This window comes from Plasmodium vivax, chromosome 5 (assembly GCF_000002415.2).
Source record: "Plasmodium vivax chromosome 5, whole genome shotgun sequence".
Lineage (NCBI taxonomy): Eukaryota > Apicomplexa > Aconoidasida > Haemosporida > Plasmodiidae > Plasmodium > Plasmodium vivax.
In genome coordinates this window covers 29843-57167 of record NC_009910.1, presented here as the reverse complement: position 1 = coordinate 57167, position 27325 = coordinate 29843, and the positions used below count along the sequence as shown (strand labels likewise).

General features: G+C 30.0%; 6 protein-coding genes across 6 annotated transcripts, besides 48 other annotated features; 2 read left to right on the top strand and 4 right to left on the bottom strand.

Annotated features, from left to right (window-relative positions):
• Positions 1-815: 815 nt before the first annotated feature.
• Positions 816-841: a microsatellite.
• A 674-nt stretch (positions 842-1515) lies between these two features.
• PVX_088825 (tryptophan-rich antigen (Pv-fam-a)) lies at positions 1516-3244 on the bottom strand (the record flags this gene model as incomplete). Its single annotated transcript, XM_001614808.1, has 2 exons — positions 2860-3244; positions 1516-2676 (listed from the first exon to the last, which is right to left on the bottom strand). Exons 1-2 carry the CDS (start codon positions 3031-3033, stop codon positions 1516-1518), a joined length of 1335 nt encoding a protein of 444 aa, XP_001614858.1. The 5' UTR covers positions 3034-3244.
• Positions 1661-1714: a microsatellite.
• Positions 1810-1879: a microsatellite.
• Positions 2185-2232: a microsatellite.
• Positions 2237-2265: a microsatellite.
• Positions 2342-2416: a microsatellite.
• Positions 3245-4860: 1616 nt separating the features above from the next.
• Positions 4861-4907: a microsatellite.
• Positions 4908-4937: 30 nt separating this feature from the next.
• Positions 4938-4973: a microsatellite.
• Positions 4974-5118: 145 nt separating this feature from the next.
• Positions 5119-5151: a microsatellite.
• Positions 5152-5810: 659 nt separating this feature from the next.
• Positions 5811-5959: a microsatellite.
• On the bottom strand, positions 5953-7264 carry PVX_088820 (tryptophan-rich antigen (Pv-fam-a); the record flags this gene model as incomplete). Its single annotated transcript, XM_001614807.1, has 2 exons — positions 6874-7264; positions 5953-6732 (listed from the first exon to the last, which is right to left on the bottom strand). Exons 1-2 carry the CDS (start codon positions 7042-7044, stop codon positions 5953-5955), a joined length of 951 nt encoding a protein of 316 aa, XP_001614857.1. The 5' UTR covers positions 7045-7264.
• Positions 6781-6819: a microsatellite.
• Positions 6866-6904: a microsatellite.
• A 151-nt stretch (positions 7265-7415) lies between the features above and the next one.
• Positions 7416-7482: a microsatellite.
• Positions 7483-7743: 261 nt separating this feature from the next.
• Positions 7744-7777: a microsatellite.
• Positions 7778-10001: 2224 nt separating this feature from the next.
• Positions 10002-10021: a microsatellite.
• A 712-nt stretch (positions 10022-10733) lies between these two features.
• Positions 10734-10757: a microsatellite.
• Positions 10736-10755: a microsatellite.
• Positions 10758-11034: 277 nt separating the features above from the next.
• Positions 11035-11070: a microsatellite.
• A 92-nt stretch (positions 11071-11162) lies between these two features.
• Positions 11163-11193: a microsatellite.
• Positions 11194-11307: 114 nt separating this feature from the next.
• Positions 11308-12435, top strand: PVX_088815 (PST-A protein; the record flags this gene model as incomplete). The annotated part of the gene is made up of 1 exon (XM_001614806.1): positions 11308-12435. One exon carries the CDS (start codon positions 11308-11310, stop codon positions 12433-12435), a length of 1128 nt encoding a protein of 375 aa, XP_001614856.1.
• Positions 12028-12048: a microsatellite.
• A 5-nt stretch (positions 12436-12440) lies between the features above and the next one.
• Positions 12441-12477: a microsatellite.
• A 42-nt stretch (positions 12478-12519) lies between these two features.
• Positions 12520-12550: a microsatellite.
• Positions 12531-12561: a microsatellite.
• A 1069-nt stretch (positions 12562-13630) lies between these two features.
• PVX_088810 (tryptophan-rich antigen (Pv-fam-a)) lies at positions 13631-14419 on the bottom strand (the record flags this gene model as incomplete). The annotated part of the gene is made up of 1 exon (XM_001614805.1): positions 13631-14419. One exon carries the CDS (start codon positions 14417-14419, stop codon positions 13631-13633), a length of 789 nt encoding a protein of 262 aa, XP_001614855.1.
• Positions 13803-13829: a microsatellite.
• Positions 14420-16725: 2306 nt separating the features above from the next.
• Positions 16726-16822: a microsatellite.
• Positions 16823-16921: 99 nt separating this feature from the next.
• Positions 16922-17019: a microsatellite.
• Positions 16943-16978: a microsatellite.
• A 50-nt stretch (positions 17020-17069) lies between the features above and the next one.
• Positions 17070-17106: a microsatellite.
• Positions 17107-19152: 2046 nt separating this feature from the next.
• Positions 19153-19179: a microsatellite.
• Positions 19180-19212: 33 nt separating this feature from the next.
• Positions 19213-19240: a microsatellite.
• Positions 19241-19408: 168 nt separating this feature from the next.
• Positions 19409-20620, top strand: PVX_088805 (variable surface protein Vir22/24-like; the record flags this gene model as incomplete). Its single annotated transcript, XM_001614804.1, has 2 exons — positions 19409-20323; positions 20459-20620. 2 exons carry the CDS (start codon positions 19409-19411, stop codon positions 20618-20620), a joined length of 1077 nt encoding a protein of 358 aa, XP_001614854.1.
• Positions 19556-19575: a microsatellite.
• Positions 19886-19916: a microsatellite.
• Positions 20049-20072: a microsatellite.
• Positions 20402-20434: a microsatellite.
• Positions 20621-20914: 294 nt separating the features above from the next.
• Positions 20915-21017: a microsatellite.
• Positions 21018-21181: 164 nt separating this feature from the next.
• Positions 21182-21205: a microsatellite.
• Positions 21206-21312: 107 nt separating this feature from the next.
• Positions 21313-22676, bottom strand: PVX_088800 (variable surface protein Vir4-related; the record flags this gene model as incomplete). Its single annotated transcript, XM_001614803.1, has 3 exons — positions 21313-21489; positions 21623-22510; positions 22665-22676. 3 exons carry the CDS (start codon positions 22674-22676, stop codon positions 21313-21315), a joined length of 1077 nt encoding a protein of 358 aa, XP_001614853.1.
• Positions 21580-21626: a microsatellite.
• Positions 21829-21903: a microsatellite.
• Positions 22677-23949: 1273 nt separating the features above from the next.
• Positions 23950-24035: a microsatellite.
• A 338-nt stretch (positions 24036-24373) lies between these two features.
• Positions 24374-24464: a microsatellite.
• Positions 24387-24455: a microsatellite.
• A 396-nt stretch (positions 24465-24860) lies between the features above and the next one.
• Positions 24861-24885: a microsatellite.
• Positions 24886-25475: 590 nt separating this feature from the next.
• Positions 25476-25516: a microsatellite.
• Positions 25513-25582: a microsatellite.
• A 470-nt stretch (positions 25583-26052) lies between these two features.
• Positions 26053-26098: a microsatellite.
• A 557-nt stretch (positions 26099-26655) lies between these two features.
• Positions 26656-26687: a microsatellite.
• Positions 26688-26963: 276 nt separating this feature from the next.
• Positions 26964-27059: a microsatellite.
• Positions 27060-27069: 10 nt separating this feature from the next.
• Positions 27070-27145: a microsatellite.
• Between the last annotated feature and the right edge of the window lie 180 nt (positions 27146-27325).

Sequence of the window (27325 nt, the reverse complement as noted above, 5' to 3'; positions counted from 1 at the left end):
ATGTAAAAAATAAAATATTTTCGCGTAGGCATTTTTATGTACACTTGTTTACGTATGTACAATAAATATTAATAACAGGATGCGCGAATTATAAAAATTGTAATGTTATACTACAGGTGAGAAAGAAAAAGTGCCCATAATGATTACCTTTTTCTTCCATAAATGCAAAGGGGTAAAGAAAAAAATATACGTAATGTTAATGGCTAAATTTATGTAATTAAAAATCTACCTTGAAAAGAAATTATAAAAAGTGATGTTCATTTGTGTCTTTTTATAAATGCGTATATACATGTACTGCCTTGTGCGCTAATTTGACAGTAAACAAAATAAGGGAACAAGCGTATATAATAAATAAACCTATTTTTTTTATCATACATTAAATAAAAAAATTGCGATTTTTATGATTGCAAAATGGAGATAGAGATATGGATTATAGCTAAAGAGAAAAATAACCTTTGTAGAAAATACTAATATATTTTTATAGCTTTTTTAAGGGGTTATATATATTCATAGAAGTGGCGAGAGGTGCACAGTAGAACTGTAATGATAAAGGTGGATTCTACTAGGTTATGCCATATGCAACACTTAAATTTGCGGAAAAAAGTTATTATAAAATTTAAGTGAACGCCGCTTCGAATTTTCGTCGTAAAGAAAAAGAAATTTACGTCGTAAAGAAAAAGAAATTTAAGTCGTAAAGAAAAAGAAATTTAAGTCGTTATTCATCATACTCCTTTAAGATTCCTGAAAGAACACAAATTTTTATTTTCAAAATGATTCGAAAAAGTCAACATAATATGCATAAACAAGCCGCACATTTTAGTATATACCTATATGTATACTGCCAAGTGTGCACATTTTGCTAACATCCAAATAGCTAATCCGAGCGATTAAAAAAGAATCGGAATCGCTTATACATTTTTGTAGCACATAAATTAACACAAAAAAAAAAAAAAAAAAAGATAATTGTTTAATAAAATGAAATGTGAAAGATGTTCAATTTGTACATTAAAAATTAGGGAGTATAAACCAAAAAAAAAAGGTACATACATTGGGTTCATTTAAAAATAATTAGGTGTAATAGGAAAAACTATTTTAAGGAGAATTCATTCGTTAATTTCTCCTAATAAGACCCGTTCTTGTTAAGCATCATTATGCTGAAACTATTTCTGTTTTTCCATTAATTTGATGTCCTTTTGTGAGGTTCTTGCCAAGTCGCTTTTTTCCCCCCTGTTAATGTAAATTTGTGATATAAGCACTGAAACAAATGTTTTTAAACAAATCCCCAGAAAAAAAAAAAATAAAGTAATAAAATAAATGACGATAAGCACAACTCTGCCATTTTGACACCTGCACATCATTCATTTCACTTATTCTTCATTAGGTTTCATAACTGGGTAACTTATACGCAGGAATGGCCATAGAAAAAAAAAGGGCCAAACTGAATAATAACATTATGTAGTTATTTACATTTTATCAGTCATTCGTGGGATCATTTTTTCGATGCATGCAATTATGTTATGATTTAACCCATTCTTTCCATTGCCGTTCACTTATCAGCTTGTTAGTAAACATTTCCACCCATTTACTGAATATAAATCGTTTGTCCTTTTTCCATTTAGACCATTTATTCCATTTAGTATTTATATATATATTTTCTTTGGAGCGTACCCAAGCGTCCCACTCTTCCCTTTCTCTGTTGATGCGCTCTTTCCATTTGTTCCATTGTTTTCTCTTTTTTATTTGTAGCATGTTTGTAATTTTATTATTTTCATAATTTGACCATGAAGCCTCTTTTTGAAGTCTCCAGTCAGTCGTTAGCCATTCCATAATCTGCGAGTTTTTCCACTGTATCCATTCATTTACAACCCAGTTGTTCAGATGTGCCTCCTTTTGAGCAAGCCACATTTTCCATTGTTGTTCCATAAATTGTTTTCCTTCTGTTTTAATCCATTCTACCCATTGCGTGTCATCCCATTGTGAAGATTTTTCCAGAATGTTGATTTGGTATTCCGCGTCCATTTTTTTGTTATAGTGAATCCATTTATTTTGCATAGCTTCTAGCAATTCCTGCCATTCCTTTTCTATTCCTTGAAGCCACGTGTCTTTTTCATTTTCAATGGATGTGTTAAAAATTTTCCATTCCTCTTCATTTTTCTTCTTCCAGATATTCCATTGGTTATTTTCCCATTCCTCTGATTTTTCTTCTTGTAAATCTTCCGTTGAATCTTTATAATTGTAATTTGCGGTATGGAGCACAGTTGGTTTCTTGATAAGTTTTTTCATTCCTCCCTTTCCCATTTTTTTTGCATTTATTATTTTATCCAGTAAACTCGTTTGGCTTTTTTGTCCATCACCATTTGATTGGGTTGTTTGCACTTCTTCTTCGTCTCCTTTTAAACCAATGTTATATCTTTGTTTTCTTTTTTCCTCATTTTTGTTTATCCTCTTAACATTGTTATCGTTTGGTTGTTTTGGTTCACTGTTTTTCCTGGCTTCATTTTTCTGGCTGTTATTTTTCTCGTTATTTTCTTTGCTCTCTGTTTTGGATGCACTTCTGCTGGGTAATTCCTTTCCGTCTTTCTTCGCATCTTTCTTCACGTCTTCCTTTTCTACTGTGCTATACCCTATTGCGTTCCTTGCGGACCTTTTGAATTTATTTCCAAGTGTGGGGAGAAACTGCGAGTAAAATTTATGAACGGTTAAAGCGGGTTAGCGTGTTAGGAAGTGTGTAATACACTGAAGGGACATATACATTCTTCTTTTCCATGCGGACACTGTTCGAATGTAAGTTTATTTAAAATTTTGAAGAAATGGCTGTGTACACATATATGCACACATTGCTGTTTATTTTTTTCCTACCTGAAAAAAATGACTGATGAAAAATAAAAACGCAAAAAGAAGAGCACCCAATAGTATACTTGACCTTTTAGGATATTTGTAATTACTTAGTGAGGAGTACGCACTGTTTTCCCTTACGGCAGGAAGTGAGTAGTTTCCTGGCATGAGCTCTTGGTAATTGCCAAGTGTTTCCATAGTTTCTTATTTTGAAGTAGATCACACGGTTTTTAGAAAGAGAAGAGAATGTCCCGTTGTTTTTTTTAATAACTGTTACATAACGAACTTGCTATAATGTGATGAAGTGAATATTGGATACTTCCAATTTAATGCAAGAGAGCGCAATGGTAGTTAGTGCAACAAAGGGTGCATAAGGATAGGGGCAAATAGGGGGGATCACGAAATGGGGGAAAAATAGTCAAATTATGAGAACGAGAAAAAGAACTTGGAAAAAGAAAAAAAAAAAAAAGGTTTTACTTGTTATATACTCTCCCCCAAAAAACAGCGTACAAATTGTAAATCTATCAAAATAAGAGCAGAAAGAAAAAACAATTTCAATCTTTACAACAGTGCAATTCTGTTTCGGTAGTTAAAATTGTAGAGCATAGAAATAAAATAGTTCCATAAAGTTGGTTAGTAATTTATACCTATCAATTACTTTTGCGCATAGGCACTGTTGGTATGAACAGGTCAGTTAGTGCTCCTTTTTTTTTAGGAGTTTTTGTTCTAGCATGAAAAAACACAAACGTTGCAACTATGACCCTTCACATTTACAAATATGTGCATTTTGTTAAAAAGGTTTTGCCATATTAGTATTTTTTTTTTTTTTTTTTTTTTTCTACTTTTATAATTCCACCTAATTGATTTAAAAATATATCGTAATGATAAAGCAAATTAACCTAGTTGCGAAGAGAGCGAAATCTGTTTATAAATAATTTTATATTCATTTTGGCTGCAAATTCATGCACACTGCTAAATTTATACTAAAAAAAAAAAAGTAAAGGTGTTAATTAGATTAAAAAGGAAAAAGGGCAAACTGTGTAGAAGCGAACATAATATTTACTAAAAAGAAGAAAAAACGGTTTCCCCAAATGTGTACTAGAATAATTAAACAGGGAGAAAATATTTCATTTTCGTTCTACACCATTTTGTTATATACTGTTTTGTATCATGGTTTACGCAAATAATGCTTTATGGTGATGTTTGCAGAGGATTAAATACTTTTATTTTGTTTTTTTTATAATACTGCGCGGTTAAATTTTTTTTTTTTTGAGAAGAATATTTTTACATACTTTTTAACCACATAATAATTTTCTTTTCGCTGTGTCGATAGCATGAATTTTTCGTTAGTTGAACAAACAAAGAAGGAAAATGAAGTGTAGTAAGGCGCCCCCGAGAGCACGTAACTAATGACATTTTTGTTTTGGCTGCATCGGCGTATTTTCGCTAATGAGTTAAATGCTTTTATTTTGTTATGTTATCTTGTATTTCGCTATATTTGTTATATATATATATATATTTTTTTTTTTGTATACTTTTGGTGTTATTCCTTCCTTTTTTTGTTATTATACAGCCAATTTGACACGATTTATGTGCATTCACGTTGCACCTTTAAAAATGGTGATAACATTTATTGTACAATTTTTATAGCTTTATCTGAAGAAATGTCTGTTCCGCCTATTTTGGAAAAACGATAAGTAATTAATTCGTTACAACTCCGTTCGAATTTTTATGGGCATAATCGTGTGTAAATAACTGTGAGTATATTTTGCCAAAGTTTTGCTAGCGTTTTATTAAGAAGTTAAGAAACAATGTGAGCGGAATAAATGGAACAAGTGACCCCACAAAAAAAAAAAATTACTATTTTATTATTTATGTAATTAACTTGTTCTACGACTATACGCTTCACTATTTTGAACACATCGAACAGAACTATTCTACTCAGTTGTCAAAATAAAATCGCACACTGTGTCATTTGCAATGTATAATACCTTTTTTGTAATACCACTGGTTTGGGATTATGCTTTTAGAGGTTACACCATAGATTAAGGGGTATAAGAACCTTTGCAATTTTACAAATGTATATGCAAAAAAAAGGGTAATCGAAATAGTGAAGGTAAAAATTTAATGACTGCAAAAAGGAGGTTAATTTTTCAATATAGCATGTGCTATACGAGCGAGAAATGGCAGAAGAAGTATAATTTGAGAAGAAAATAAGTGGACCTTAAAAAAGCGTAAAAAGGGTGTACACTTGCGCGTACATTAGTTTGTGCGTATTTTTATATTCCTATTTATGGGCTTATATTTAAAACAAAACTAGAAGGTTTTTTTTGTCTTTATTTAATAAAGGAGCTACTGGGACGTGGATCCACAGTATGCATATAAATGTAAGGCAAAAGGGCATGAAAAGAAAGAAAAACATTGAAAGCGTCTTCTAAAATAGCGAAGAAGTATAAACGACATATATAAAAGCATGTACCTATTACCATAGCTGTGAAATGTTTAAACTTCTAAGAAAGAAATACTACAAAAATTTCAATTCCACTATATATTTATTGTATATAATAAAAATTCAAATGGGTTTATGGGGGTTATTTTAGGAAAACACTACAATGAATAGTATTAGAAAATTTTCAAAATTCACAAATGGGGTGTAAAATATGTATGTTCAAAAAAATACAGAGGAACACAAATAAATGTATGAAGCGCAAGATGCGCACAATTTCGAAGAAAATTTTTTAATAAAAATGGGGGATTGCATTTTGTGCTTCCTCTCTGTATAGGGAATTCTTTCTCAATTTATTTGTGCCTTTTTTCGTGATTACTGAGGGAATAGTTTAATTCAAATGATTCGTCCTTTTGCATATATGTAGAAATGGTCCTTTTTGTGTGCCGCGTATGACAAATGAAATGGATGTACTAACGGAGGTTACAAGAACAGTTAGGGTCTTAGGCACACCCTGTTTGACCCCATTGTTACTTCTTCATTTTGGCTTCTTCCCCCACCCCCCCTGTTAAAAATGTATCGAACCATTGGTAAATTAAAGCACAGAAAAGGGGGAATGAGCTTCCACTTCTTATTATCATGCTTTGTTGGGGGTTGAAATGTTTTACCTTCTAAACTTGGGGTGCAGTATTTGCTTCCTTAATCCAAACGTTCCACTGCTTTTTCAGTGTCCATTTGTAGACAAGGTTAGTTGACCATTTGTTAAATAGAATTTTTTTATCATTTTTCCATTTGGGCCATTTTTTCCATTCTACATTGATGTAAACGCTTTCTTTCATTTGGACCCAGTTCACCCATTGTTCAGACTCTCTGTTAATTCTTTCTTTCCATTTAAGCCAATGCATTTTCTCTGCTTCTTGCAACCATTTTGCTGTTGTAGCGCGCTCTACATTTGCCCAGTAGTAATCTTCTTCGGTTTTCCATTCACTGGATAACCAGGATCGGATCTTATCATTTTTCCATTGAACCCATTTATCTAAAATTAACTTTTGTAATTGGTCATCACCTTTTTTAATCCATTTTTCCCATTGCGCTTCTAGAATTTTTCTTCCTTCAGTTTTTATCCAATTTCCCCATTGCGTGTCATTCCAGTTGGCTGATTTTTCCATAACATTACTTTTGTGTTCTTTAAGCATTTTTTCACTATAGTGAGACCATTTACTTTGCAAGGAACGAAGCCAATCAGACCAAGCTGAGTCTCTTTCATGAAGCCATTTGGTTTTGGCTTCTTCAACAGAATCGTTAAAATGTTTCCAGTCGGACTCCAATCGCAACATCCAATTATTCCAAGCCATTCTTTTGAATTCTTCTGATTCTTGGATGCTTAATTCGCCAAATCCTATTAAAGTAGGTGACACAAAGCCATTCGCGTTTGGTCTATTAGCTGCCGCCTATGTGGAAAATAAAAAAAAACATTGCAGACGATTAATAGGTACTCCGAAAAGAGGAATATATTCATTTGTGCGCATTCATGAAGAGGGAATAAAGCTGCACCCAATTTGTTTAAAGCGCGCTTTATATTTTTAACTTACCCCTGATGCAGTATTTACAAAAATAGCACATGATAAGGCAAATATCAGAATAGATAAACGAGAAAGGAATGAAGTGGAATTTTTTGGGGCATTTTTGTAGCTCCTTGTGGATGTGGTTCTAGAAGATGACCTTTGTGAGGTCAACGCGGCATTGTTCTTCTTCAATTCCATGTTTCATACAATTTTTTGACAAGGTAAAAATTTTAGAAAAAAAAAGGAAGTATAAATGTCACTTATATGAAAACTATGGGACGGTATGCAGTAAAGAGAACTATCTACAACATATATAACGTATATTGCAATACTGGTTGCTGTCACTGTTCGCAACGCTTCTGGCTTTCCATATCAGAGAACGGACAAGTATAATCTGAAATAGGAATTACAAAATAGTAAGAAAAAACAAATAGAACTAATATAAAAAAGTAGGAAAAAACAAATAAAAATAATATAAAATAATTAGGAAAAAAAAAAAAAAAAAAGGATAAATCAATCATCCATTTATTAAATAGTTGCATAAAAATTATGCATACAACATAAATAAAAATCGATCAGAAAAAAAAAAAAAAATCCAAACACGTAATAGATTAAAATAGTAGTAAGTTCATTTTTGGCAAAATCGGTACCGTTGTCACTGGCTATAGAATGCTTCATGTATTTTTTGAACAAATTATATTTCTTGACATGACATGAATTGTATTTACTTAGATTAATTCGAGATTAATTTTTTTAATACAAAACAAGGATTTTATTTTATGTATAACTGATGCTACTGCGGGGTTTAATTTTAGCAAAAAGGATATATTACCTTATGCTGTATGCGTATTTGTTGCTTGTGTCCTTATTGGACGTGTCCGCATATTTGTTCTGTTTGCAGTATCATATAATAAAGTAATTATTTGAATAACTTAAAAATACATCTTTTGCAAAAAATGGTGAGAGACTACTATAATTTTAGCGATTGTAAAAGTGAAGACTTGCGGTATCGCACTTAAAAAAATGTAGGTACGCGCATTTCTTTTTGCAACGAACCGTTCTTTTTATTTTTATTCAATTTAAAATTGCTAGAACAATGCGTTTTTAATTAGAAGATAAAAAAAAAAAAAAAAAAGGAATGCTGAAATATTTTATTAATAACGGTCAAAAAAATATGCATGTTGAAAAATATTCTATTGCCGTTTCGTCGATAAAAATTGTCATAAAAAAAATACAAAATTTATTTGGGTAAGTTCTGCTAAAAATCACTGCTTTTTTTTGTACTAATTTTTTTCTAAAATTGTACTACATTTTTAATAAAAAAAAATTATGCTCGTCTTTAGGGCATGTGATAATACGCGGTTCGAGGATATGTTTATTTTATAACATAATTTCTATATTACGAGTTTGTTTAAATTAAAATTTGTAGTTTTTTTTTGCTTGTATTTATGTTCGCTTAACTTGAAACAGTAAATATCTTTCTTCATTTTAAAATAAAAATGAAGGGCATGCTGAAAAAATAAATGGGGGTAATTTTATTGACCTACAAAATATGGCAGCAATAGTTATCGCTTTGTTTAAACCTTATTAAAAAGGGATAACAGAATAAAGGGGGGTTCATATAATTTTGTAGATAGGCATTTTACTTTTCTAAACATTTTACACCATTATTGGTATTCATAAGAAGAAATATTTATTATCGTAACAGAGCGCATATTTTTAAAAAGGTGAATATATTCACGTACCAAACGTGTTACTTAAAAAATTTGGCAATTCGTTTGACTCAAATGTAGTAGCACATAAAATAACCGCTGTTACAATTTGATATTTCTTCTAACAGTTCGCAAGTAACAGCATAAAATAAGTGAACACACAATGTATAATATACCAAATAGTGTTATGAAAATATTTCGAAAAACTTTGGGGAAGGTTAAAATGTAATAAATGCGTTAAAAAAAAAAATTCCACGAAAAAATAAAAACAAAGCAATAGTTTATAACAATTTGGCGACAAATTAAATGCTTCCATGATGAAATGTGAATAATAAGAATAAACACATTTTAAAGGAATTTTTTTTTATGCCTCTCTGTTCGACAAAGAACAACGTAGTTATTTTTCGCTACTTCTAAATGGCTTTAATGTAGCCCCATTTTTAGTCTCTTTTGCACAGTTCTCCTTTATGATTAGGGCCTCTAGCAAAAAAATTGTAAGCATAAAAAGGTGTTCAATTTGCTATTTTCAAACCGAAATGTGCATAGCTAATTTTATTTCTAATGACAAAGGGTTGTTCTATAGGACTCCTTAAGCGTGTGTAATTGATGAGAGAACTGCACAAAAAGTAAAATACACATTTGGGGCTCTGCACAATTCGTCCCTTCTATATGAAAAGGTTGTGCACACATATATACGCACATTGTGCGGAAGTGATCATGTTTTACGATTACAATTTTTTTTCTAGGAGAAAAAAAACAAAAAGAGTGTTTCTCCTTTGCCAAATATGCAAACGGGTGCAGGGGTTCACAAAGTATAAAAAAAGTTTTCTGCACAGTTGCCCCGTTGCACTGTTGCGTTATGTCTTATTAAAAAAGAGAGAGACGCAAAATGGCTGCATTAACACATTTCTATACATTTTGTTACAATCATATGAAATGGAGTATGTTTATTTTTTCATAATAATAAGGTTATTTTAAAAGATATAATGCTGTTACGTAGCTGCATTTTTATTAAGCCTTGTCGAAAAATCGCATTTATTTTCTAGCGGGGCATATGCAATTAATAGCAGAATGAATTGTATATGCTCGTGACTTAGAAGAAATGGACGAAACGAATTAGCTCTTTACATTTTCCGTAAATAAAAATTTGATATTTTTTTTTTTTTTGAAGAGAGGGGTTTGCGCTTATTTTATATTGCGAAAAAAGAGCATGACTTTTGAACAGGAAATGTGGCGACATGCTTTTTTATACATTTACAACACGTATGACAAAGTTTATTTGGGCTCTTCTCCAATTTGAAAAAGAAAAATAAAAAAATACAAAACTACATAGCTATATATTTAGACTTTAGTACACCTTTAAACATAAAATAAAGATATAAGCGATTTATTTTTCCCTATTGGGGGAAAAACGAATAACGTAATAATGACACACTTAAAATGAACAAATTTCCTCGAATGCATTGTTCAGAGGGTTTATAATAGAAAAGTTTTATATTTTTATTTATACATAATAGCATATAAAATATGTGAATACACATGTTTCATAAGTGCGTTCGTATGTGCGTGTATATGTGCGTACGTACATTAACACACTGTTTGTAATTTTAACTACCATTGCACAAAAATCCGTTTACGCTTTTTTTGAGGGCTTAAGCCGAAGCTGAGTTAGGACCAAGGAAAGGACATACATATGGAGATGCACAGTTGCATTACGGCGATCTGACATTTCGTGAGGGATTGGCAATTTTTGTGAGACGAGTCGCTATATATGTAACGCATATACAACATAATGGATTAATTTCAAAATAGAAAAAATAGTTTCCTTTTATCATTTGGATTTTATAAAATTCATATGCAGTACAGATAAATTTTATTTTAAAAAAAGAATGTATCAAACGAAATGCTGTTTAGACTTTTTTTCCGCAAAAATATTGCTTTTATTATTTACGCATACTGGAGTTCTTAACAAAGTATTTTCAATTCAGTCTTAAGCAAAAGGGGGAAAAGTTATATTTTATGTGAAAAATGTATGCAGGGAAAAAATTGCATAAAGGAACGGGAAAAGCAAAGGAAATAAAATTTTTTTAAAGCTCACAATTTTATTATTTTTACATGCGATGGAGGTACTATATAATTTTTAAAAAATATATTTTCTCCCCCTTAAAAAAAAAGGAAATTTACATTTTTACGCAAAAATTAATGGCAGATTATTATGCATACAAACATTATTTTTTTTTTTTTCCGCACCAGTGGCATCATATACCATTTTGTTTTAACAATAGCGGAAAAAAAAAAAATACATAAAAAATATGTACATGTAAAAATATATGCCATAATGTAAGTAAATAAAGAATAAACTCCTTTAAAGGGTCTCTTCTTACAAACAATTTTATTTGCTATAAAACGAAGCAGTACAGTTAGGCTTTTTTTTTTTGTGCAACTCGTATGTTTTTATGTATGCAGTATTTGTAGTACGTGTGATATTTTGCCTTTTATTTTTTTATTTTTCAGTATAGTTCCGTTTAGCTATAGATTATATTTGTTACCGTTCTATCAGTTTGGCTATCTACTAAGTTGAAAAAAAAAAATATATATATATATAGATATATACATATATACATATATATATTCATCATTTGTTTTATTGTGTTCCACGCATGCCAGGGAGCACAGTTCATGGGTAAAACTGCCCACATATGCTACGTTATGAATTATTTTATTTTTAATTTTTCAATTTTTCTACGTGATGGCTGATAGTGCCACATACAACAAAGAGTTAGATGTAAAACCTTACACTAGACTGGATGGAGAGCCAAGGCTTGATTCATTCTTCAATAAGGATGGGTTGTTGTTGCGGACGTACGGATGGCTAGTGAGAAATGCTATAGGCATTATAATATTAATTCATGGTTTAGGTTCACATGCGAGATTGACCTTTTTAAGACATAACGTTGAGATAGTAAGTAAGGATAAAGCCATATTAAAAGATGGAAATAATTTTTACGTTTATAAAGACAGTTGGATAGAACATTTTAATAAAAGCGGTTATTCAGTATATGCCCTAGATTTACAAGGTCACGGACTGTCTGATGGATGGGACAATTTAAAAGCTAACGTAAAAAAGTTTGATGATTTTGCCTTCGACGTATTGCAGTATATTGCTAAAATTCAAGACTCATTGGCTTATGGTGATAATAAGTATGGTGGAACTTCCTCTGATAATGTTAATCAAAGAATTAATAAGAAAAGGCTTCCAACATACATTGTGGGTATGTCCATGGGCGGAAATATTGCATTAAGGACATTACAATTATTGGGGAAGTCCAATAGCGATGCAAATAAAAGGTTAAATATAAAAGGGTGTGTCTCCATATCTGGAATGATTTCTGTAGAATTATTAACGTCTCCAGGTTCACATACGTATCAATTAATTTTTTTACCCTTATCGAATATTATTTCTGATATTTTTCAAAACTCAAGACTTATTTCGGTGTTGCCTTTTCAAAGGTATCCATACATTAATGACATTTTAAAGTTTGATAAAATACGTTTCAAAGGAGGGATAACCTATCGATTTGGTCGCGAACTCCTAAATGCAATGGGGAACTTAGACATGGATATTGAATATACTCCTAGGAGTATTCCTATTTTGTTTATTCATTCAAAAGATGACCCATTTTGTTACTGGGGAGGCGTAGTATCGTTTTATAATAGACTGAAAGTTCGTTATAAAGAGTTGCACCTTTTAGAAAACATGGAGCATGTATTAACTGTGGAACCGGGAAATATGAGCGTTTTAAATAGTGTTTTGGAATGGCTTGCTAGCATATCCGGAGGCGCAGTAAAGGACAAACCGAATGATGATCAGCAGTGATGTCATTCATTTATATGTGAAGAAAAAATTAAGCATTACATTTGGATAAACTGAAGAGATGAAAATGTTTAAGTGTGCTTCTATTTGGTGTGCCCACATACATATTTGTAATATTTCTCGAAATTATAATTAAATGTATGAATTTTTTTTTTTTTTTTTGTGTTATTATAAAGTGTATTTTTATGCACTCTTGTCTAACAACTACGTTTTCAATCCTAAACCGATATGTTAATATGCATACACCATTTTGTTAAACTTTGACTTAACGCGATTATTTTTAAGTAGCGTAAATTAATTTTTATGTGAGAAGCGGAGAAGTATAACGTAGATTCTGATTAGTATGATGTTTTTTTTTTGAGGAGGATCGTTTTCCTTTTCCACTTCCTAAAGGAAGAAATAAATGTGTAAGAAGAAAAAAGTATCACTTCAATTGGTAGCGCTCCCTTTTTGAAATCCCGTGGATGTTATGCGGTGCCCCCTTTCACTTGATGTGAAGCGCTTGGTGAGCGTTACCCCATTTAAGATATTAGGTTTAGGGGTTCAGGGTTAGCCTTGCAACGTTACATGTAGGTAAAACACAGGATGGGTGAACCCCCCCGAGAGTGCAAAAATGATGTTGTAGTAAGATATGTAACAAATCGAATATTTAACAAATGTGCATTTGTTAGTTTATTTATATAAACTTAAGGTTTGTTAAAACGTTTAACATGTTGCTTTCAAGCACGTTAAAGGGAAACAAAAAACAAAAAAACGTAAAAAGTTAAATCAATTAAATTAATTAAAACTTTATTTTCCAGTCTTAGATATGGGAAAAAGAAAAAAAAGCGATTTAGGTATATACATTTATATGATTAAAATGAGAGCGACAAACGAGTTAGCAAAATGCCACATCCACAATTTTAGAAAAATGCTTTCTATCATAGAGAGGAAAACCTATTGAATTTATGTGACAAACATCGATTTGAAGGACATTTCTGCATCAATTTTTCGAATAGCACACCATTTTAGTTTTACTGTACGTTTTGGTTCTATCAGTGTGATTCCACTGTGTGATGTTATTTTTTTAATTTAAAATGATCTACCATTTTGGGACAATTGAGTTTTCCCTTTTTCTAAAAAATGTGCTGATATAGTGGGGTAACAACCCGCAGAAGCTTTATACATTTTTAATTTATTTGAATCTTTTTTTTTATTTTTATTCTGCTTCATCTTGCGCACATGCAGATTGGGGGGCATCGCTTTGGAGTGTGTCATTGACGCGAACACCCACAGATGATGCTGCATTTGCTGCATTTTCTGCATTCAGTGGGGCGATTTTTTTGGTGGCAACCATTTTTTTCCTTTCGTGGATCCACTCATTCCACTGTTTGTTATTTATCCATTCGTTCATAAAGGATCCAATCCAATCTATGAAGGCAAGGCGGTTTTCGTTTTTCCATTTTGTCCAAGGAATCCACTCATCATTTATATACACATATTCTTTTAACTGGACCCACTTAAGCCACTCAGCCCTTTCTCTAAGAGTTCTTTCTTTCCACGCTGTCCACTTTTCTCTATTTTCTGTAAATAGCCATTTGCCCCAGACAGTTTGTTCCCATTTTGACCAGGAATCATCCTCTTTACATTTCCATTCAGACGATAACCACGATGATATATTTTTTTGTTTCCATTCAACCCATTCTCTCACTTTCCATTCATCTAAATAATTTTCGTTTTCGTAAATCCACTTTTCATATTCACTTTTGATCATTTCTTTCCCTACTGTTGTAATCCAGTCTTCCCACTGATTTCGATTCCATGTTGAAGAATCTTTTAGGGTGTTAGATTCGAATTCATTATTAATATCTACGCAATAACTCATGTATTTTATTTCTGTATATTTTTTCCATTTTTCCCATTCTGCGTCCTTTTTCTCTAGCCATTGTTTTCTTTCATTTTCCATTTGATCGTGGAAACTTTTCCATTGCTCCTCTAGCTGTTTCATCCAATCATTCCATTTATTTTCCTTCAGTTTTTCCGTCAATGCTGTGGTTCGGACTGAAGTTCCTGATGTTGCGTTGGACAAATTTTGGAGCACGCCACTCAAGGGGTTCTAAAAAGTGAACGGAACAAGGGAAGCATTTGCATTATAGCCTTTACTGTTAGGGCTACTATTACTACTAACGTTAGTGCCACTGTTAGCGCCATTATTTTTTCGCGCCAATTAAAATTGGTGGAAAGAACGAAAAGCGTTTTATACACGTGTGTGCTTTTTACCGTACCGTAGAAAAACAACTAGAAAAAATCGAACCAGAAGACAAAAAAAGCAAGGCGGTGGATGCAGCCAATACGAGCAAATTCACATTTTTCTTTGAAAAAAGAAGGTTATTATAATCTTCTGTTAATGTTGGTATAAGTGATTCTGTCCCAATAAAGTCCTCCAATACATTGAATGCTTCCATGTTTTAATAATTTTTAAAAGAAGAAAAAAAAAAGAAAGAAATGTTTAGTAAAACAGGGAATAAAATTCTCTTAGAAGTTTATTATGTTTAATTTTTATATAACTAGGGAGTATGTTTATGCTCCAACTATTTCTAATTCGTTTGTGATGAAAGAATATACAATAACTGTGCAAAGTAGATAGTACAAAAGGTATACAAAAAAGATAGAAAATATGAAAAAAATATAGCACTCCTAGAAAAAAATTAACTATTTTGTTAGTACAGCCATAATTTATGGGAAGTTAAAAAAATAATAAAGTGAGAGGATCAATAATGGAATAAGCATTTTTTGCACCGTTGTAAGCTATTTTTTGAACAAATCTGTTTTGTGAAGAAAAAAAAAAGAGCAATCCGTTTAGAAATTACGGCTAACCTTATGCTAACTGATTTTCATTTTAAAACATGATATATAATAAATATTATAAAAGTATATTTTATATATATATATTTTTTTTCTATTATAAACATATTTTTAATGATAGAAAAATGCAGCACGGCAGTTTAAAAAAAAAAAAAGTATTTTGCCTTCTACATAGTGACAAAATTGTTTGTACTACTATTTATTTCATTTTAATGGCTATTCATCCGTATTCATATTCATGCAATTTTTAAGTAAGCCTATGTTGGTAGATGAAACTAGTTCAGTTCACAGCGCTATTTTTTATATTACATTTATTACTTCTAGTTGTAAGCAATTTTGGGAGCTATAAAATTTCGAACAGGCTATTATGTTATTGAAATTTCTTAATTTTATCTAAACTATCGAAATGGCAAGTGATCAAAAGAGGAGAAAATGCCCCTACATATACATTCAATTGTTTAATCATTCATTTTTTTTTTGTTTCTTTGCTTAATTTATGCGATGCTCCTGGGTTGCTGCTTTGGTAAAAAATTTAGCATGATGAGAGTGTACATTCACACTACACGTGAAATGTTAAAAAATTTGGATTGTTTGGTAAAAAATGTGAAAGAAGTTTCAAAAGAAAATCCATTATCTTTAGATGGCCCTTTCTGTTTGCTCATGTTATGTTATGAACATTTGCGCTAAGCATGTATGCTTTGTAAACAGAACAAATCTGCATAACGATACGCCTTTTAGAGCGAAATTTCTTAAATGAAAATTTTTTCGTTTATTTGTAAATGCTGTTATATGATAAGGGTGAAAAAAGCAATTAGCAATAGGGTTACGATATTTTATGCGAGATGGCCTCTTTTTTTTTTTTTTTTTTCAAAAAAGATGAAAGGGGAAATACAGGAGGGATGAGGAATAAAAATGCCAAACATGTTATACGAAAATGTAAGAACTTCTTATATTTGATTGAAATATGACCAGTGTGTCCTTCATATATGACCTTCTCTTTATGACAAATCAGGAACAAGTCCAACTGCGAAACGTTCGATTTAAAAATTTGCGTAGCTTTGACATATGTCATCGTTTTGATGTGCCCCCCCAAAGTTTACGGAAAATAAATATTTTCGCATTTCCTCATCATTTGGTACTTTAAAATGATTATCATATTTTGTTACACCAATAGGTGTACTTTTATTATCATTATTGTTGTAAATTTTGTAAAAAATTCTTCCAAATTGTTGTAAAATTTGAATTGATCTGGACATATTTTTCAACATGGTAATCCGTTTTTTGATTAATCATGGTTTGTTTTCCAAAGCTGTTAGCATCCTTTTAAAATAATTGTAATAAACATTTTTTGAAATTTCCAGATCGGTGTACATCTCTCAATTTCGCCACTCGCACTAATCGGCAAAAGGTTAAATCTGTGGGGCAATTTCAATTAATTTTATTACTTTACAAATATAGCACAGATATGCAACAAAATTAAAATAAATATTTGTCACCTTAATGAAAAGCGATGTGTAATATGTTAGATTTATTCTCAATATTTCTTATAATGTTTTACTCATGCTTAAGTAACCAGTGTGTTTGCATTTAGCAACCATTCAAAAAGCAAAGCGGCCATGTGCACTGGTTAAAAGGGCCACTCATAAATTAAGGAATAATCATCATTTTTAATGTTAAAGTGGATTTTTTTTTTCTGTTAAAATTTTATTTTATTTTATCCAGATTTAGATAATAATAACTAATTAAAGCAAAGAAAGAGGGATGTTGGAATATATAAGTGTAAATTATATTTCAATTACATGATAAAATTTGGGGGGCATAATAAGTGTGTTAATTGGATAATGTAACTCATGCATTGTTTTGAATTGACTCAAATAAATATGATTACGTGTCTGGTATTATATTTTACGTGTAACGTTGTAATTTAGTTGTTCACACAGTTTGTTATTGTTCAGACTTTTTCTGGCACACGCTTCTAACAAAACTGAAGTTTACTAATAAGTGTAATTAAAAGATAGCCCCCAATAAGAAACATTTAATTACGCTTTTAAAATAATAAAAATAAAATAGTAACGTATGAATAAATTCCATTCTGTTATTTTTAACATATAGATATTTTTGCACAGGGAAGTTTTTTTAATTCATTTAAGATGGCTGCGGCAGAAAATATCGTAGATCGTACCCTGAAACTATTGGAACAAGAGGTACATTCTTATTACTTACATAACATTTTACACAATTTTGTTGCAAAATTTATTACTGTTTTGAAGAGATGTAAAATTTTAACTTGGAAATTAACATGTCTTCTTTTTTTCATTATTTATATGTTATAGCCGAACCTATTGACTGAATCGAAATTGTATAATATATCAACTCTATTAAAGAGAATTATGGACACTTTTGAAAAATGTGATAAACGCACTGATAGCTCTATAAATGACCCTAAGGTTAGTGAACTTTTGTGTAAGCTTGAAAAAATAATAGACGTATGGGATACCATTTCGGAAACACTTAGTCAGGGTGGTATAATAAACACGAAATTTTGTGATTTTTTAATTTACTGGTTATACGACAAATTAAAAGACATAAATTTTAGTGTAGTGGATATTAATAAACTTTACACAAAGTTCCAGAACAAGTTAAATAGTGGTACTACTAAAGATATATGTTTTAATTTTTCTAATGCAGAATATTATAGAAAATATGTGAAGGCGTATGATAAAGATGTAATCAAAAATAAGAAAGAATTATATGAATTTTTAGATTATTATAATTTAATAAAATCAAAATTGAACAGTGAAACGAAAAATCGTGATCAATATTGTAATTACATAAAATATATTTTTGGTGTATACACAGAAATGTATAACCAGTATAATTCAAAAGACTTAGAAATATATTATAAAGAGCTTACGCTTTTTGATGATATTTTTAAAAAAAAAAATGAGGAATTACAATTTGTAGAAAAAAATTGTCCAAATAGATGTTTAAATTTAGTGTTAAAGGCAAATAATAAAAACTTATGTCCGTCAACTAAGGAAAAACCTAAAGAAAGCGTGCAAGAATCAACGAAGCCATTTAAGATACCCAAAACAGTACTGAATGAGGACTATCTCAAAGAAAGCACATATATTAAAAGTGTCGTGTTTTATTAAGCCGAACTTGAAATATTCGTATGTGCATTATAGAACCGCTCAAATGCAATAACTTTTTTTTTTAATATATGCTTTTTCAAATTTGTCTATTTTATTTTTTAGGAAGATTTTCTAAAAGATTTGGCATTATATAAACTGTATGAAGCTTTATATACATCTTACGATTTTGATGATGACACATTTATTTGTAAAAGTATACAAGGAAAGGCTTCATATAGCAGGGACTTTCGCTTTCATTGCAACAATCTTAAATTCATATTGGATAACTGGAAGAACCTGCATGATATATTTGAAACACATTTTGATCAAAAGGAGTTGTGTAATTATTTGAACTACTGGTTGCATGAAAAAATAGTAGGTCACCCTTTTCGTAAAAATATTTCTAAATTGCTTTTGACAGCCTGGGATTTTATGAAACCAAATAATTCGAATGGTGTTACATGTTTGCCTAAAAAATTTCACGTTAGTGAGAAGCAATTTAAAAAGAAGAAAAAATTGTATGACTTCTTAGGGTACTATAAAATTATAAGTAATATTTTAAAAACAGGACAAACATTAAATGTGGAACAATATTGCGATTACATTAAGAATAACTTTGGCTTATACTACGTTATGGAGAATGAAGACAAGTGTAGCAATTCTTCGGTGTATAAGGATGAGTTAGCATCGTTTAAGAACTTGTTTAGTAACGAATTAGATACATTAAAATCAAAATGTCCTGGTAAATATCTAGAGTTATTTTTTGAAAAAGAAAAAACAAGAAAAATCGCAAACTTACCTTATGGACTTGAAACATCTCTTCAAAGTGGTTCTCCCTTACCCACGGAGGGTGTAAAAACGTCCGAAGTTAGAACTCCTCAATTAAATCGTGAAAACATACATGATAACCTTTTATTATAACTTTTATGAGAACAATTTTTTTCGTTGTTCATGTGTAGAACAAAATTGCTTTTTTCAATATTGCAACTAATTTATATATGCCTCTTAACCTTTTTTCTAATTTTAAGGGACAACTTTTGCAGGAGTTACCATCCTACAAGAAATATGCACAATTAAATGAGAGCGAAAATATTGATAATTACTGTGATGACTGCAATGACATACTCCCTTTAGAAAAGGATAACCCTGGGATTTATGAGCTTTGTAAAAAGGCCGTAAAAAACTTACATGAGGTAATAAAAAAAGGAAAGTGCAACGAATGGGGGGAATATTTCGCTTACTGGATAAATGATGAAAAAAGAAAAATAATAAATGAACAACAGAAAAACATTTTTGAAAATCCTATAGTAAAATTGGACGATGTGGCTTATAGAGTCATGAACAGATTAGATCATAACGATTGTAGATATTTTTCTAGTTATGCAGTTAGCTTGGATAATTGGAAAGAAATGAAAGATTTGCATGGCTATTTTAAAAATCACAGCACTATTTCTGGTTGTGCCAGTGATTTAACAAAGAGTAATTGCCATCTGTATTGTAACTACGTTAAATATATAAGTGAGTTATATAAAAAGTATCTAAAGGATTGTTGTGTTTATTATTACAGCGCGAATAACGTTGTTGAAAGGGACTGTCCTAGTTATTTTTTATGTGATAAGACGTATAACCCGTATGCTCTACTGTCTAAACTAAAATGTGATGATCGGCCAACTAGAGAAGAAATAGAAACAGTATACGACGAAGCAATTATTGATCGTAAAGTCAAATTAATAACGGAAAAATATAATAGATCGTACGAACCGCACACAACGCAAATGCAGCAGATATGGCAAAATCTTTTTCAAGCTTATGGAGCCTTGAAGACTGAACCAGAGTATGATTCGTTCCGCTTTAACATGTCAATTGCTTTCGGAATTCTGGGAGCATTTTTCACCTTTTTTGTTTTCTACAAAGTAAGCACTAAATATGATCCTTAATGTAGTCAGCTTATGTGACGACTCGTAGTTTTTCTTTCTTTTCTAAATAGCAACAAATGTAATGTAAGGTTATTATATATATGTGTATATAACCCTTCATTTGTTTATCAGTTTACCCCATTTGGAGCATGGATTAACAGGAAGGTAACAAACGAAAGGCGAATTACGAATTATTATGAAAACAATGTGCAAGATATGCTGAGGAATCAATCAGAACACACCGGCATAAATCCGCAGAGCAGGAGAGTGCGTATAGCTTACCACTCAGCGTGACTTGTATGATGTCATCTTATATAAAATTTGAAAAACACTATAGCATTGATGCTAAAAAGATTGTGGATCGTATTTAGTATATAGTCTATGGAAAGAAAGAAAAACATGATTAAAGAAGAATATTTTTTGGTATTTTAAAACTTATTTTGTAAATACCCCTTTTTGATATTTTTAAGTAATTTTTTATGTTAAAATTTGTATTTTTTCTTTTAATTAATATTATAAGAGTTTGTTCACGTGATAGATAAGTTAGACCTCCTACATTTTTATCTTAAACTTCATTAATAAATAATACCTTTACGTGAAGTATGTCAATTTTGTACATTTAGCCATTTAATTTGCTTTCTTTTTTCTTACAAAATGGTCAGTGTATATCTCTTCATAAACTATCTTTTTTAAAAAGGGCATTTCCCCGGTTAGCATTTGCTCTACATTTACTCTTAAAAACATTTTTTCATGCGTTTTCGAAAAGTCACAGTATGCGTAAATGTGCCGGTTAAAATGGTCAAACTGACGTCCCTCAACGGTAATTCTACGCTTTATTGCATGTTTAGATAATCTTCTTTAAAACAAATTAACACATGTATACATTTTCCGTTACAGAAATTATGAACAGCATTATATCAAGAAACGGATTTTCATTCTGCACCCCATTGCATGTTACTAAAATGGGTGTTACATTTCTAACTGTATCAAAGATTTAAACTCGGATTATATATTAAATTATATCTTCTGTTTTGTAAATCGATGTCTAAGCGTTCATTTTGATGTTCAAATAATTCTCTCATCATGTTTTCATCAAAATTATGTGCTATATTTTTTTTCTTTCTTAGTATATTAGTGTCTACCCAGGTTCCTAATGGCGTAAACTAACAGATGTGTGGAATATGAAGCGTGTATACGTGCATTTCGTTTATCTGGTGACAATAGATGCAAAATTAATACAAATTAAAAATATGATGTAACAAAGTGATGACGGTTTTACATTCCATTTACACTTACTTTATAAAAAAACAAAAAGGACAAAGCTCCAAAGAGTGGAGAAGCAAGGATTAAATTGCTGTTATAAGAAGAAAGTTCAAATTTGAAAGGTGCTGAATTGTCCTCTCCCGTTATGGGAGTTTCTCGTCCATCTTCCTGCGATGTTAGTTCTTGTGATACATGTCCTTGTAATATATGTTCTTTTGGTAATGTTTGTCCTCCTACTTCCATCCTTGTACTTGGCACTATCGGTGTTGCATTACATTCTGTTTGCTCCTTACAATTTAATTTTTTAAATAAGGTTTCAGGATTGCACTCTTTGCATGTTTCAAAAAATTTTGGGCATTTACTTGTATTCGCATTAGGACAAATACCGTCAAAATGCTTAAATAGATCAACCTTAGATAACAAGAAATTACAGTATTCATTGCATCCATTATCTAACGTAGTAATTTCACGTTTAATAGTTTCAAAATCTTCACAGTAATCATGTAAATCCTTCCACTTTACAATATCTGTTACTGGAACATGAAGAAGAATATTATCCCTATTACATTTATTTGTAAAATATCCCCTGCTTTCCATATTGTTCCAAACAGTAAGAATTTTAGGAAAAGCTTTATAATAAATATGGTCACTTTTTCCCTTAATAATGTTAATTATTTGGTCATAAACCCAATAATTCAAATAATCACAGCGTTTATCCTTGTTTTTATCGTGTAAAAATACAGTAGAAATGGATGTAAAATTTCTTGCAAATTTCTTGCAAACTGTTTCAAGTCCTGGGTATTCTGCAAAATGAGATTTTATTACATCGCAATAATTACTATATTCACTCAAATCATTATCAATATCATTGCTGAATTCGGTGTATTGTTTGTAAGAAGGTAATGTTTCTAAAACTTCTGTCTGAAAATTTAAAATGAAAAGGTTTTTTATTTATAAATATATAAATACATGTGGGTTCATTTTTTTTGATGAACCTATTATCCTTATCTCATGTTTGCTTGTGTTTTAAAATTAAGTTATAAATATTATCTTTTTATATATAACGTAAAGGTACCATGTCTCCCATTTTCTTAAATTTCGTTATGTTCTACGATATAACAATTTGATGAATTCGTAAAGACAAGATTGTCGTAAGTGCGGGCGAATAAAAAACAACTAGACATGCACGTTGGACGTATATTTGTTTATTTTTAATAGTATTAAACGTAAGTGCAAAACTTCCATTAAGAAATAAATCTGTATTTTTCACGTAGGACAAATTTTAACGAGACAGCTTTCAAATAAAATTGACATTTTTTATATAAGGAAAGAAAACAAATTTTGATGTTCGTGCAACAGAATAATATGTTAAAACGAAACGACGTAATGTTCTAAATTTGCTTTTTGCATATATAACGAATCAATTTTGTAACTTATTTTTACGTCAAAAGGGTTACATATTACACAGATATTTACACATATAACGCACAACGTACATACAAATAAATATAACAAACTTTCCGTTTCTGATTTTTAAAAGAAGGTGTAACTGACAAAATATGTCACTAAAGCGATGACAAACACTTTTTTTGTATTAAAAGGATAATTTATTTCACACATGTATTATTGCACACTTTGAATAATCTAATTTGCCATGTAGGCTACCCAAATTAGCTTTACACATATATACATTAATAACTTATGAGCGGCATACAAGTTTATGCCATTTTAATAAGTTGGATTGATGTGTAAGCATAATCATATATTGTAGAATGCATGATTCTTGTGATAATTACCAAAACGAATTTAACTTTCACAAAAAAATATATAAGGACTGTTGACACAGTATTTTCTTAAAAGGTTTATCTTATGTTTACTCTTAACATTTTTTATGCAAATTAGAACATCTCAAAATGTGTTAATTACGCTATTTAAGCACTTGAATTATCACATGACTCAGTAAGAAATACTAAAATATCCTTATGGTTGCATATACAAAAATAAATCATTTACTATATGTTTGCATAATTTTGTATGCATACCTATAGATTTTAAAATGAAAGAGTGCATTAAGTAATAATTAGTGTATATTCTTAAGATACCTTATCAGGATCAGATATTAAATTTGGTGAAGCTATATTTAAATGCCTTCACTATCATTAGTAATTTTTTTTTTTTTCGCAATTTATAATGACAGAATGAGTAATAACAACTTCCTTTAAACACTGTCACTGTATGATTATCTAATAATGGAGACCTTTTCGTGAACATTTATTTTAATGCTCTGATTGGAAATATCATTATAAGGGGTTGGCTAATAAATGTTTCACTCTATACTAGGGATCTGTACATAGATGCAAATGGGTATATTATAACAAGAAAACAAACGCTAAATAAGGATATACTTCATTATGCAGCTCATTTAAGTACATGTTGTTGCGCATTTTTGACAAATGTATAATTATGATCCTTGGAATTATTAACATTGCTATTTGTTCTTATTACACTTGCGTTGGATGCATCCATAACGTTTTTTATTTCTAATTTATTCATTTTTTTTTTTAAGCATGCGTTGTTATTTAATCCACAATTGTAAGAAGTAAATCAACTATTTCTCATAATTATCAATTTTTTTAAGGTCGAGAATATACTTTTAATTTTGATACTCGATTGTTTAGGAAGATATATACGACACTATTTAGTGGCACTAATTCTTTGGTTCTTTCTGAAAAGAAAAGAAGCATAAGTTATCGCTGATATTTGTGTAAATTTTCCAGATGTGTCGAGTACTCAAAATGTTTTCTACGTTATTAAGGGGTGTTAAAACTGCATATGAGTTAGGGTGTTCCATGCATATATAAAAATAAGCCACGGTAATTTACTTATATAAATTGCCGTATGTTCAATTTTTCTAAATGTATATGCTCTAATTTTACATAAAAAGTGGTATTCACTTTTTCCAGTTTTGTATGATAAAAATAAACGTCTCTATTTTAAAGATACCTTTCTGGAAACGATATTGTAGCATGCTTCTTATAAGAATAATGTCTAAATTTACACAAAATGGATGTTCATTTAATGCGTGGTATGTTCTCATTTTGCTCTAAAATAATACGTTATGTGTTAAAATACGATTCTTTATTATAACAATTTTGATGAAAATTTTAAAGAAAGGAAAGCCACATAAATAGACTTTACCGAAACGTAAATATCGAAAAACGCAACTAGAATGTTCAATGATCTCTTTAATGTTAGTTCTAACAAAAAAAAACTGTAGGAAAATAACATTCATGTTTAAATATAATGTTATTGTTAGGATAAATTAAAAAAAAAATTATAAAAAAGAAGAAGAACTGTAATAATCTAAAAATAATATAAATGTACGTATGTTAACATTAAATAATATTCAGATACACAGTTTTGGAAAGACATATAAGTAGTACAGTGAGTTCTAATTATAAATTATTCAATTAAAAAAAAATAGTTTATAAAAATAGATTAAGCACTTTGGCAATCCATAACATAAATTAAATGAAACACTGATTAAATATTAACTCATTGGGTAAGTACATATGATAAATAAGCATGTTCATTGAAAACGTTTCATTCATGTGAAAGAAAAATTATTTTAAGAGAGTTTTGGAAATAGTTCATCCATCATTTATTGTACAATAGTGTTGTAATTAGTAAAACAATACACATTAAAAATTACAAGAATTTTGATAAATGGAGAATATGACTTATCTGTTTAAATTTTTTTTTTTTTTAGTTGTTAATTTGTACGTTCCTAAGTTTTCACTATGAATGGTACTCTTTAAATTTAAGGTTATGCATTACGTTGTTATAATACACTAATACCTAATATTGGGTTTAATCTGTCACAAACATAACCTTTCTGCACATTTTAAAGGATTTACAATATATAATGTGCATATATGCATATATTTCAATTTATTATTTGCACATTTAAAAGCTCATAATGTAGTATAATTTTTACTATCTAGAATTATGCTTATTATGCATTTTGATCATTTTAAAGTCGTTCATTTATCTTTTTTTACAATGTTTCACTATGCTTTATTTCCCCATATTTTAAAAATTCCTACTTTGTTTTTTAAAATTTTATACATTTATAGAATTAAATGAATAAATTTACATATATTTATATCTTTCCTTTTATGTCTTATTCTTACGATTAGTGAAATTTGTATCAAAACTGTATTGATTAATCGACAAAATGAGATGGCGCTATATAATATCTATTGTTCCTTTAAATTGCATATTATTATTTTTTTGTGAGTTTATAGAAAAAATATAATTGATACGTCTAATTTGTTTGCTTTTTATCAAATTATCATATTAGTAATAAAAATTAAAAAAATTTATATGGAGGTCCCAAGTATTTTTTAATAAAAACACTTCCCAATTTTATTATTTGAAAATATTACAGGATTGCGTGAAAATGTTGTTATAATAAAATATTTTATTTTTTTATATTTATATGATTAACCATATTATGTGGCACATTTTTTTGGCTTTACATTACATGCATATCATCTCTGGGTTCCATCATTTATTCGTTCTAAATTATTGTTAATGATAAAATTATATACTTGCATGATAAGATAAATGCAATTTAAATGCGGTTTTCACTTTATATTATATGTGAAATATGATGGATGTTTATATATATTCATATAAAAATATATTATTGAACGAAATGGAAAATTATATACAATAGAATGTACTCCGTTATGTCTTTCTTTCATGTTATCTTTTACATTCACTTGAGGACAAATAAATTTTCCGTTCGCCAATAAAATGGAATTTTGAAGTTATTTTATTGTCACCTTTTGTTTAATATAACCATTTATTTTACTAACAGGATTTTTTAATGGTTAATATTTCTGCATGCTGTCTTTATAATATAATTGTACATTCCATTAACATTTATGTTAACATATTTGTTGTATTTTTACTTACATATTTAAATATGATAAATTAAATTATATTCATTTAACGAATTTTTTAATATGTGTATAACCATAAATAGGTTTGTCACCTTGTTAATCTTCAGCTCACTATTTTATATAACATATTGCTAATTTTTTTATTCATGATGTTTTATAAGGACTATATTTTATATTGTATGGTGAGCTTAATGAATCTCCATTTTGATGCTGAAAATCATCTGTTAATAATTCTCTCCTCATATCTTCATTTAGATTTTTCTGTATCTTCTTTTTTATATTTCTATTACATAACAAGGAGTTAAGGGGAGTGAACTAATACGAAATAGAAAAACAAAAGGGTATATAATATATTAAAATTCCTACTGTTTAGTGAACATAAAATAAGGACAACCATGCACAATATTAATGTTATTAAACGTAAAATATATGTACCTTATATAAAATAAAGGATAATGAAAGTAATCCTATGAATGCAATAATAGATGATGTACCAATACTCAAACCATTTTTTTGTGGTTGTGGCTGTAAGTCAGATTCTTGTCCAGGTTCAAGAGGTCCTAAAAGTGCTGCTGCTTCTTCTTTTTGAGATCCCTGTTCACCTCTTGGTCCTCGATCTTCACTCCTTCCTCCTGATCCACGAAGTCCCCCTTCACCTCTTGCTCCTATTGCTCCTTGATCTCCCTTCGCTCCTGTTAATTCTTCAGGTCTCTGTGAAATCCTTACTCCATCAAATCCCTCTGCATATGGCATTCCTCCAGGTCCA